We start from the raw sequence: 12058 nt of genomic DNA, 5'->3' as shown, positions 1-12058 counted from the left end.
CCTCACCCATGAGCCATGCAAACAGAAACGGCGAGTGAGAGCGAAACACGGTTTTGTAGAACGGCTAAATGATCTGGTATAACCGAGCATTCCAAATGGAAAAAGGCTCTCGCACAAACAGATGTCCATGCTAGGCATACCGCCCGAAACAACTGTAGCAGAAATCAGTAGGAGTGGATCAGATTGCGGTAAACCCCATGCAGCCTACTGACAGATGCCCAGTGGGATGCAAAGCAAAACAAGAACAAAAAACAAACAAACACAAACAAACCAAACTGATTACTCAGCGTGTGAAGAATCACATCATTGGACAAGATGGATTGACAGCTCATCTGAGTCCCGCTTATCCTCCATATCTCTCTTCCTCCAATAAAACATGCATGCAAGCAAACACACATGCTCTTTTACACACACTTAATCTCTTCATCTCCCCCCCCCTCACCCCATGCAAATCTCCAGCAGACCTCCTATCTCCCCAACACAGACAGGTGAGAGATCGCACTGCGGTAATTTCAGTGGCGGCACTGGCAAACAAGAGCACAAAGAAGAGAGAGAGAGAGAGAGAGAGAGAGAGAGAGAGAGAGAGAGAGAGACGCAGCCACATCACTCGCGCCCCATCCGTTCAGGGTGACAGGTGCAATCTGCATAAGCCAATAGATGGCTATTGACCAGGCAGAGCTCACTTTCAGCCCCCCACAGGTGCATGCAGAGAGCTCTCACGCCAACCAGTGCAAGACCCCATGCCCTAGTTGTCACAACAAAAGACTGAACAGAGCTGTATCGGAGAAACAGAAACAAACACACACACACACACACACACACACACACACAGAGAGAGACTAAACAGGCAGCTTGTGAAGGCTAGGTCTTCCATGCAGGCATCGTCATAGTGCACCAAAAAAACCTTGTGGCTACTGAATAAAAATCTAGCTTTTGAAATGTCAATGGCTCACACAACAGATGTTGTGCTTATGTTGATTATGATTTCTGCTTGGGTAATAATAAGGCTTTTTAAATGGTTTGACTCTTTGTTTGGTTGTTTTGAAGTGTGAGGTGAGGTGGAATGAGACATTGCCAGTTAACATAGCAGAGACATGACATGATGGTTGCTGTTACTTGACAGAGAGAGAGAGAGAGAGAGAGAGAGAGAGAGAGAGAGAGAGAGAGAGAGAGAGAGAGAGAGAGAGAGAGAGAGAGAGAGCACAAAAAAAGAGAAAGTCTTCACATGGAGAGTGCTAGACTACCATCCCCACAGATCCAAGCAGAAGAAGGGAAGGGGGGGGGTGAAGACCAGGCTGCTCAAGAGAGCGGAGGTAGGGAAGGCCATATCCGACCGGCATGCCTGAGGACTTTGAAGAGCAGCCACACCAATACAACAGAAGCACAGCCATCAGCCAGGCTACCCAGTCCAAACCCCCACGAACCAATCAAACATGCTCCCCACAGCCAACACGGACCTCTGGCAACGACGAAGAAAACGCATTCTCAAGAGGGGTGGGGAGGGGTAATGGATCCAGTGAGGAGATCCCCTACAGTCCGTCACACAGGTGGACTCGGAGTCGGACGCATGCGATTGATTTGAAATGCAGCACAACAAGAATTCCAGAATTCAAAATCCAAGAGAAAAAGAAAAATGAAAGAGAAATGAAAAGGCCAAAGGCAATCAAAGAGAAATCAAGGCACATACACACCACACCAAACAAGCCCACCCCATACCTCCCCCCACACACACACAAACACTCCAATAGCTTGGCCGTGGTGTCCCATGATGCAACTGGGGATGGTGGGTGGGAGAGAAGGCACACAAAAAGATGGCTGCCAGGGAGAGTGAGGGGAGCTGGGGAAGGGGCGTGTGCTTCACCTCGATCTTGCGTCCCTCCACGATGGTGCCGTGCAGCTTCTCACGGGCTCTCTCTGCGTCGCCGCTGGTCTCGAACGTCACAAAGCCGAAGCCCTAAGAGGCCAGAAGATGGACGACAAAGAAATGAAGGAGGTGAACAATATTTTAGATTGGACGCATGATCAACATTTGACATGACCGTGCACAATAACCAACAGTAGGAATGACTTATGACCTATAACTATTTGTCCAACACATCCTGATGCTTTTATGAAGCTAAACTAAATCTCCCCCCAGGTTATGACCTAATGGGCACTCTCTGTGTTAGCATTCTACGTAGCGTAGCTTCTACCAGTCCAACGGCACTGCAAACAGACACACCGCAGCTGCATTAGCCATCTTGTTGTCTTGTTTATTGTTGTTGTTTGCTGGTTGCGGCGGAGTAGGTTGAGGAGGTTTGGGAGGGGGGGTGGCGGATCTTGCTGTGGCAGCACCTCTGCTCTGGGCCGTCCATCAGAGAGGATGTGCCACCACTAAGCAGCTGGAGCACAGCTCAGCTCTGCAGCATTGATTCACTCACAGGCTCCAGGCGAGAGAGGGGGATGAGAGAGGGAGGGGGAGTGGAGAGAGAGAGAGAGAGGGAGAGAAAGAGCGAGAGAGAGATAGAGGGGGGGAGAGAAAGAGAGAGAGAGAAGGGGGGAGGGAGAGAGAGAGAGAGAGAGATATGAGAGGGGGAGAGAGCGAGAGGAGAGGGGGAGGTGGATAGAGAGAAGGAAGGAGAGAGAGAGGGAGAGAGAGATAAGGGGGAGGTAGAGGGAGAGCTAGAGCATGTGCGCAAGAGAGCTCTTGAGAAACTGCAGCAAAAACAGTCCATCTTTGTGCTGCAGTGGACTTGCCCGCCTGACCTCCGACTGTTTGTGTTTGACTGACTAGTGTGTGTGTGTGTGTGTGTGTGTGTGTGTGTGTGTGTGTGTGTGTGTGTGTGTGTGTGTGTGTGTGTGTGTGTGTGTGTGTGTGTGTGGTAACATGTGCAGGAGGGTCAGCACAAATAAGCGTTCATGGTGCATTTTACATTTGGTGTATGTGTGTGTGTGTATGTGTGTGTGTGTATGCATGTGTGTGTACATGAGTGTGTGAGTGAGCATAAACGTGTAAGACAAAGAGATGGTGTGTGTAGGCGTGAGGGGTCAGATTTCTTCACAAATGCGCTGCACTTCCCTGTAGATATCTCTGCGTGGGATGTTCTCAATCTTTCCCTGACTACGACTGCATCTATATAGCAACCATGCACATCTGAAACACACGGAGGCCCAGCCATTACTCTGAAAGGCACCTACCTTCGATCCTCTCTCATTGAAAATGATCTCTACATCAAGGATTTTCCCAAATTGCTGAAAGAGAACAAAAAAAGGCTTACTTAGCCATGATGACCAAACACCTTCAAAACCGCAAATTCAGCAATTAGCACTGTACCACAGGTAGCTATTTACTATCAGAAGACACTGTGCGGAATATAAATCATGTACACTACAGCTTAGCTTGGCACATTTAGATACAATATACTGTTTCATACAATTACACTTCTAGACACAAGGGGGCAGTGTTTGCAAGCACTACAGCACTTCCAGGAAGTGTTCACCTAGATTATCAGCAATATTTTTAGCCTCATCCCAATATCTCTATTATGGGCCTTCACTTGAATCCCATCTTTCTTAATTAAGATCAGAGGTTTTTTTTTTTTTTTGTTCTTCCTAAAAAGCACCACCAGTCTTCCGGCGACTGAGGAGCTTCCGGAAGCCTCTGAGACACACGCACCCCGAACATCTGCCGTAGGTCCGGGTCCCGGAAGCGGAAGGGAATGTTGGAGACGTGCAAGCGCTTCGGGGTCGCCTTATCCGAGTGGTCCTCAGCACAGCTGACCCCAGACCCCGACACTGAGCCACAGTGACCGTCAGTCTGAGGAGACCCATCTGACTGCTGAGAGAGAGAGAGAGTGAAAAAGATGGAGAGACAGGGAGAGAGAGAAAGAAGAAGGCAGAAGGACAGAAAGAGAGAGAGAGTAAAATAGAGAGAGAGAGAGAGAGAGAGAGAGAGAGAGAGAAGGCAGAAGGACAGAAAAGAGAGAGAGTAAAAATAGAGAGAGAGAGAGAGAGAGAGAGAGAGAGAGAGAGAGAGAAGGCAGAAGGACAGAAAGAGAGAGAGAGTAAAATAGAGAGAGAGAGAGAGAGAGAGAGAGAGAGAGAGAGAGAGAGAGAGAGAGAGAGAGAGAGAGAGAGAGAAGGCAGAAGGACAGAGAGAGAGTAAAATAGAGAAAGAGAGAGAGAGAAGGCAGAAGGACAGAAAGAGAGAGTATAATAGAGAAAGAGAGAGAGAGAAGGCAGAAGGACAGAGAGAAAAAGAGAGAGAGAGATATGAGGCGTATTTGTTATGTAGTTCACGGTCTTATTTCATTTGTGGAGAGGTGAGAGATTGCTGCTCCTCTGAGAGTGTAACACCACAGCATCTCTCAAAAAAATAACACAAAGTCACCTCTCCGCAGGGCTTCTTCACACCTGCTGTCTGTGCCCACACAGCTCCTCCCTAAACGCTGCTAACTGTACACAACTGGGCACAACCACCCCCCAATGGCCCAAAAGCCAACCTAGGAACTGGACAGATCTGTTTTGGGACCTCAGACAAAATGTATATATGTGTGCACACACGCACGCACACACGCACACATACCCATGCACACACGCACACAGGGTAAGGTCTGTGTTTCACACACATACATACGCACACAAACCTGGGGACTTGGGAAAAGGGTTTCCATGGATGTCTGTTTAAAATGCAAACATCAACAGTGCAAACATAAACAAACTTCAAGTGCATGTGCACACACACACACACACACACACACACACACACACAGAAGGGAGCGCTTGCTCACCTGGGCGCCGAGGCTGTTGGCGGCGCTGACGGGGTTGCTGATGCCACCCGTGGCGTCCACTTGGCCCTGGGCGGCAGCAGGGTAGAGGGCGCCAGCGTACTCCAGCGGCAGACCGTTCTGAGGCGGCGGAGGCGGAGGAGGAGGGAAGGCGGAGAACGGCGGGGGCACCAGCCCCTCCTGAGCCGCCATGGAGTCCTGAGAGCCCTGCAAAGCATCATGGGAAAGACAGAGAGAGAGAGAGAGAGAGAGAGAGAGAGAGAGAGAGAGAGAGAGAGAGAGGGAGAGAGAGAAAAGAGAGCATGGACGTTAAATGACTTCCTGGCCCAACTCCACGAGGCTTAAGTCTTGTTCAGCAGAATCACAGGGAGGACAGAGTGTGAAATAAAGAGGGAAATGAAGTCAGAACGACTGAACAAATGCAGATTAAAATAAATAAAATAAAAAGTACAGCCCTGCACATCCGCCAACCGCCAAAGCTACATAAACTAACATCTACCATGAGGATAAAGAGCCAGAGAGGAGAACACATACCAAAACAATGGTTACCAGAAGAAGGAGGAGAGGAACGGAGAGGAGAGATGTGTTTCAGCTGATCTGTGTGTCATTTTTAATGATTACACAGAGGAAGACATGGCAGAGGAGAGGAGGAAAGGAGAGGAGGAGAGGAGAGGAGAGTAAAGGAGAGCGTGTTCGCGTGCTAAATGAATATTGCTGAGAATTGCTCTGAGAATCCTGAAGCCCTCTGAGGAAAGCACTAAAAGGCAAGAAGATTAAGTTTCACCCACCCCCACCCCATCTCTCTCTCTCTCTCTCTCTCTCTCTACCATCCACCCACCATCCCACCCTCCTTTCTTCACCCCCCCCTCTCTCTCCTTCCATCTCTATGTAGTGACAAGTGGATTCAGGCAGCCATTAAATATTCACTATGAGCACATGCATTATTGAGAGAATGAGGCTCCAACATACACTTATCAACACAGGACTGAATGGAGGCCAAGGCCCATTAAATTTTTCTCTCTTTCTGCCACACACACACACACACTCGGTACTCTCTCTCACATGCTCTCTCACACACACACACACTCTTTCTCTCTCTCTCTCACACTAGCATACACACACCGAATTTCAGGTTACAAAACAGAGCGTGCGTTGCATCAGTGACATTGGGGTTAGTTATCTGAGTGGATAATTTGGTAAGCACGGGGAGAGGGATTGGGAACAGGAGTGTGTAAAGGGGAAAATCAATGCGGAGCTGCAGCGCTGCAAACCCATTGATCCAGGAGATGCGTTCATCCATCAGGCCAGACAGCCCAGCAGCATGCAGATGCATAGCGGAGGATCCCCATTAACTCAGAGGGGCTGTCACCGCGCCTCCCATTGCTTTTGGCCTGTCAAATTCCAGCAGCAAAAAATGCGCTTCCTCCTTCTCTCTCTCTCTCACACACACACACACACACCATGTGCATACCCTCACACACACACACACACACACAGACCATGTGCATACCCTCACACACACACGCACGCTCACAATCGACCGATCACGATCCTGCGGTCTGATTGAAATGTTGTGCTCGAGGGGTGGAGGGGTGGGGGGGTGGAGAAATTGCAGCAACCAGCAGTCCAGGCTCTCTGCATCGTCGGAAATATAGGGCTGTACCCAGTTCACCTCCCCTTCTTTCTCTCTCTCTCTCTCTCCTGTCTTTCTCTTCCTTGCTCCCATCCCTGAGCTAGCGGCGAAGCCCCGTATCATAGCCAGTGATCAGAATTAAGCCATGTCTAGCACAGCATGATAGTGATGCGAGCGAATCAGCAAGGCTTATCCAAGGGAGGCTGACAGACCACAAAAAAATAAAACAAATAAAAAAACAAGAGGAAGAAACAAGAAAATGATACAGAAGAGAAAGAGACCGAGGCAGAGAGCAGAGGAAAATACCAACATGGGAGGAAACCACAGAGTAAATCAGAGGAGGAGAGAGAGAGAGAGAGAGAGAGAGAGAGAGAGAGAGAGAGAGAGAAAGAGAGAAAGAAAGAAAGAAAGAAAGAAAGAAAGAGAGAGAGATACACATATAGAATTTGACAAAGGGAAAAGGTGAGAGACAAATAGAGAGCTAGAGAGAGAGAGAGAGAGAGAGAGAGAGAGAGAGAGAGAGAGAGAAAGAAAGAAAGAAAGAAAGCTGAATGCGGCAGCAGCGTGGGCTGACCAGAGGTGGCCGGGATCTTCCTGTCAGGCCGAGTGTGCATTCCTGCCCACTGGCACCCGGGCACATCACTACCCTACATGGCACTCCGAAGAGATGGGGGCAGGGGGAGGGGGGCTGACTGCTGCCAAAAATGGATATGTGTGTGTGTGTGTGTGTGTGTGTGTGTGTGTGCAGGGGTTGGGTTGTTAGATAGATGCTGATAATAATAATAGCAGGGATATTAGCTATTCCATGACAGTACCACGGTGAAAGTGAGCACGGAGCATATGGCTTTGCAACGTCTCCTTCCCACGACATTCTGGCACGGTAGCTAAGCTGACTATTTGTGATTTGCCAGTGTGCTGGATACAGCAAGATGCAGCCATATTTGCACCGCAAATGAAGGCCTATTACAGATTACTGTGCTTTAAATGCTAAGACAGGAGGTGATAATGATCTGTTCATATTCAGAATAGAATAAAAATGTAGTCATAACTATGGGAATTCTGTCTATTAATTCTGTATTTGACATCACGTTAAGGTCTACAGCAGGTTTAGAGGAGAATGCCATAACACAGAGAAAACACAGCTTTTACCAAATGAATGAGAATGACTAAACCCCACAGCAACTGACCACAAAATAAATTAAAAAATAAATAAATAAATAGAACGTATGCCACTCTGGACCTGGTGTATTTCAGACTCTAGTCTGAAATACACAACCATTTTGACACAGAGCTAATAAGCAATTCTGAATATTGAGTTCACTGAATGGTATGCATGTACCATGTGTGTGTGTGTGTGTGTGTGTGTGTGTGTGTGTGAGAGAGAGAGAGAGAGAGAGAGAGAGAGAGGAGAGAGAGTGAGTGTGTCATCTGTTGTGTAAGCCTCCATGCCCAGCGAAGCGCGAGTCGCTAAAGCACTGCCTGGCTCCCTCACGGGTCAGTTAACATGGAGCTAGTGTGGCTCGAGAGCAAGATAGCGCAGGGCACGCTATGCTGCGCCGCAATAAGCTACACTGAGGTTAGCCCGATAGCACCACTAAACCGTTTAGCGACTTGGCTAGCTCAACACACAGATTTGGTTACCCTGCCTGTTTGTTTTGTCTTTTATACACTCAAATCTCTTCCCATCACTGGCAGTTATGTAAACAGTTGAGGAAAGCTAAAAGAGGGGTGTTTTTCAAACGGAAGTGAATCATCACAGGCATGGAGACTGATGGGGCGGATCAGTATCACATTCTTATTTTTAAACAGATTTTCTGAGTCTGGAGAGAGAGAGAGAGAGAGAGACATTTTGAGCAGCGGACAGGCCATTGTCGATCCTCCTGAAAACATCTAATCCTTCTCTCCTCCTCCTCCGCCATTTCTCTGTTCCTCTCCCTCTTCTTTCACGCTTGGCAAGACCCAGATGGGGCCACCAGGAGTCAATCAAACCCACAGCCTCATGCTGATAGGTCAGAGTCCATGCCATCGATCCCTCCCTCTTCTGTGTGTGTGTGTGTGTGTGTCTGTGTCCTCTACTGCCTCCTTACAGGGTGATGTCCCCTAACAGCTCCTAATCAGTCCTCCACAAATGATTTAGCTACTCCATGTCTCCACAGAGGAACTAGATACTACAGTGGTCTGGACCACAGAAAACTATGCCATGCTTAAAAAGGCAACCGCAGACGAACTCTGTCGTCAAAACAAAACGTTTACTTACGTTACCACAGAGTTCCCCCAGATAAATTGCACGCAAATGACTGTTTACTTTGGGCTGACAATGAAACCACCCTCCTGCCCTGTTTCTGAGATTCATCCTCAAGAAGAGTTTGTCTTGGTTTAGGACAAAAGCACAGTGAAGTTAACAATGTCTTTTCGAAAAATAAACATCTAAACTGCAGCAGTGCAGTGGTGTGAAATAGCTTCCACAAGCCGCCATTGCTCTTTGGCCTTCAGTAACAGGAATTCCTGGAGGTTAGCAGCGGCACATTAATAACATCACCCCAAACAGTTCTTTAAGGGAACAGTGCCATCATCAATTGTGACGCTCTGTGTTACACAGCTTCCAACCACCCATTGCATTTATGACTTGCAAATTACAATCTCAACGTGAATGCCGGCAAGGTAGCGTTCATGTCGAGATTCTAATTTGCCAGGCTTTCATTATGGCGGAGCCTCCCACGGCTGGCCTGAGAACAGGTGTGATGCATGGCCCTGTGTAAACGAGGCTGGGGTAACGACATGTCCATCTGATCCCTCATCAGCTGCTCGGGAGTCGGCGTGGAGCGGTCCCAATAAACATGCCCCACGGCTCCGATGAGCTGTTGTGACACTCGTTTGCTCCAAGTGAACATGAGTGGGTGGGTGAGGCGGTGCGGTGTCACACACACACACACACACACACACGTAGCAAGGGGCCATGTCAATCAGGCCCCAGGGAGGGGAAAGCCCGGAGTCACTGCCAGAGAGCCACACAGAGACAAGATGAAGGCCGACTCCAGGAAAGCCTTTCCTGAGCAATCCTATTACACACACACACACACACTCACACACAGTCTCACAGTCGAAGCCATTAAGACAAAGTGCAATTTTCTGCTTCAGTGGGGTGGGCTGTGCTGGTTATCAGTCAGTTTAATAGTGGCCATTAAAAAGTCTATGGTTCTGGGGTCAGAGGCAGGTATTGGGGGCTACAGCTCTGTCCAGAGGGACAGGATCAGAGGAGGAGAAGGAGAGAGAAAGAGAGATGGAGTGATGGAGAGAGATGACCAGAGGAGGAGGAGAAGAGAGATTATGTTCACGTATCACTTTTCTAAATCATGTGACGGTGCCCCTATACTTACACGCGTGCAGCACACGCTCAGCCTACACGGCCGTGAGAAGGAGCCGACCCAGACACGTGCGTCACACTCTACTCATGGCCCCAGGAATGCGGGTGTGTTTGTGTCTCAGCACCAGGCTGACTGTTTCAAAAGGACAGAGTGTTTATGTGTCTCAGTACGGACGGGTGTGTGTGTGTGTGTTTCAAAAGGACAGTATGTTTATGTGTCTCAGCACGGGTGAGTGTGTATGTGTGTGTGTGTGTCTATGTACAGTATGTGTGTGTGTGTGTGTGTGTGTGTGTATTATATATATATATATATATATATATATATATATATATATATATATATATATATATATATATATATATATATATATATATATATATATATATATATATATATATTATGTGTGTATATATGTGCAGTATGTGTGTGTGTGGGTGTGTGTGTATGTACAGCATGTGTGTGTGTGTGTGTAAAGGACAGAGTGTTTATGTGTCTCAAGAGGGGTGTGTGTGCGAGTACCTTTGAAAAGCACAGAGTGTGTATGTGTGAGTCTCAGGATGGGTGTGTGTGTGTGTTTGAAAAGTACAGGGTGTGTGTGTGTGTGCATGCATGCATCTCAGGACAAGTGTGTATGTGTGAATGTGTGAATGTGTTTGAAAAGGACAGAGTGTGCATGTGTGTGATCTTTGCGACAGAGTGGGCAGATCTGTGTAATCTATGTGTGTGAGTAGGTGTCCTCCTGCAGCTTTGGCAAACAGACAACTGTATCCAATACATGAATGCAAAGGTCACCCTCAACGTATGTAAGTTTGCCTCTCCCAGCGTGTTTGTTTGTGTGTGTGTATGTGTATGTGTGTGTGTGTGTGTGTGTGTGTGTATATATATATGTATGTATGTATGTGTGTGTATATATATGTGTGTGTGTGTGTGTGTGTGTGTGTGTGTGTGTGTGTGTGTGTGTGTGTGTGTGTGTGTGTGCACATACCTGTGTGGCAGCTCAAATATTCTGCTAGTTTCTAAACGCAGGAGTGAGGGGTGTGGGCAGGGTAGAGTGTGAGTGAGTGTGCAAGAGACAACGTATGCATTTCCAGCTGACCAATGACCTTTGCGATCGTCATGTCTAGGTGTGAGGGGTCACTCTTCACAGGGGTTCTGACCAAAGATTCTAGAGCGGTGCTCTGTTCTAGAATCTTTGGTTCTGACTGACTGACTTACCAGTGCAAGACTGTGGCTAGCTCATACCATATGAGTCTTGTGCACCTGATAGGCCTGTGCGTGACTGGAGTGTGTGTGTGTGTGTGTGTGTGTGTGTGTCCAAAAGAAGGGGCGAGATAATACAAGTGTGTGTTTCTCTTGTGTATCAGCGTCTGTGTGAGTATGTGAGAGAATGTGTGTGTGTGTGTGTGTGTGTGCAAGCCCGTACACATAAGCCCTCTGTGGCAGGTAGGAGTCTCTCCCTAGCCTTAAGGCACACACTTGGGTGGAGCTCAGCAAATATTTCAACATACTACCACGACTCTCCTCTCTCTCTCTCTCTCTCTCTCTCTCTCACAGTCAGCACAACATGCTCTCAGCACAGAGCATTCACTCTGGAAAACACAATCTCTCCCTCTCACACACACACAGACACACACACACACAAGTCCCTATTGCATAACACTTCGTGACGCTTGGCTTTTTGAAGACGGAGAAATTCCCTTTCATTTTTAGCAGCTTACCTCCCCTTCCTCCTGTCCTCTCCACCTCCACCTCCTCCTCCTCCTCCTCCTCAGAGGAAGAGAGCCATAAAAGCCTATTCAGCACCACCCCAGGCCCCACTAACGTAACCTCGTTCCAGCCAGATCCCTCCACTCCACCACCGCTGCCTTATCTGACCAGCTGATATAGGGGGCCCATGGTGGAGTGACCGCTCCACCAGGGCTACGTACAGCACTCAGGCCCATAATCTCGCCATCCACACTTTAAATGATTTATGATTTCTCCCTCCCTCCCTCCCTCCCTCTCTACATGTGTGGATGGAGAAGAAGAAAGGGTATGGTTGTCACCTTAGAAATCAATTTCCATCCTCCGCTTTCTGCCCTCTTCCCATCCCCCCATCCCCCCCATCCCCCCATCTCTCTCTCTCTCTCTCTCTCTCTCCCCCCACCCTGCTTTTAAAGGAAAACATTGAGAGAACAGCTGCCGGGAGCCCGAGGGAGGAGGAGCAGAGGGAGGAGGAAAAAAAAAAAAGAGGTCAAAACAGTAAAGGGAGCAGGATTCCAAAGGTACGAACGAGAGAGAGAGAGAGAGAGAGA

The 12058-nt window shown here is 48.2% G+C and overlaps 1 protein-coding gene across 7 annotated transcripts in view; it reads right to left on the bottom strand.

Annotated features, from left to right (window-relative positions):
• rbfox2 (RNA binding fox-1 homolog 2) overlaps positions 1-12058 on the bottom strand; it is a 40557-nt gene that overhangs the window by 15409 nt on the left and 13090 nt on the right. For 6 of the 7 annotated variants that reach the window (XM_048248125.1, XM_048248127.1, XM_048248128.1 and 3 more), the window contains 4 exons: positions 4770-4973; positions 3656-3817; positions 3178-3231; positions 1862-1954 (listed from right to left, as the gene is read on the bottom strand). In XM_048248125.1, coding sequence (XP_048104082.1) covers positions 1862-1954; positions 3178-3231; positions 3656-3817; positions 4770-4973 — 513 coding nt within the window. The remainder of the gene's footprint in view (positions 1-1861; positions 1955-3177; positions 3232-3655; positions 3818-4769; positions 4974-12058) is intronic. The other variant, XM_048248126.1, reaches the window with a different exon arrangement.

Source organism: Alosa alosa, chromosome 7 (assembly GCF_017589495.1).
Source record: "Alosa alosa isolate M-15738 ecotype Scorff River chromosome 7, AALO_Geno_1.1, whole genome shotgun sequence".
NCBI lineage: Eukaryota > Metazoa > Chordata > Actinopteri > Clupeiformes > Clupeidae > Alosa > Alosa alosa.
The sequence above is the reverse complement of the archived record's forward strand: the minus strand, read 5'-3'. Positions and strand labels throughout refer to the sequence as shown.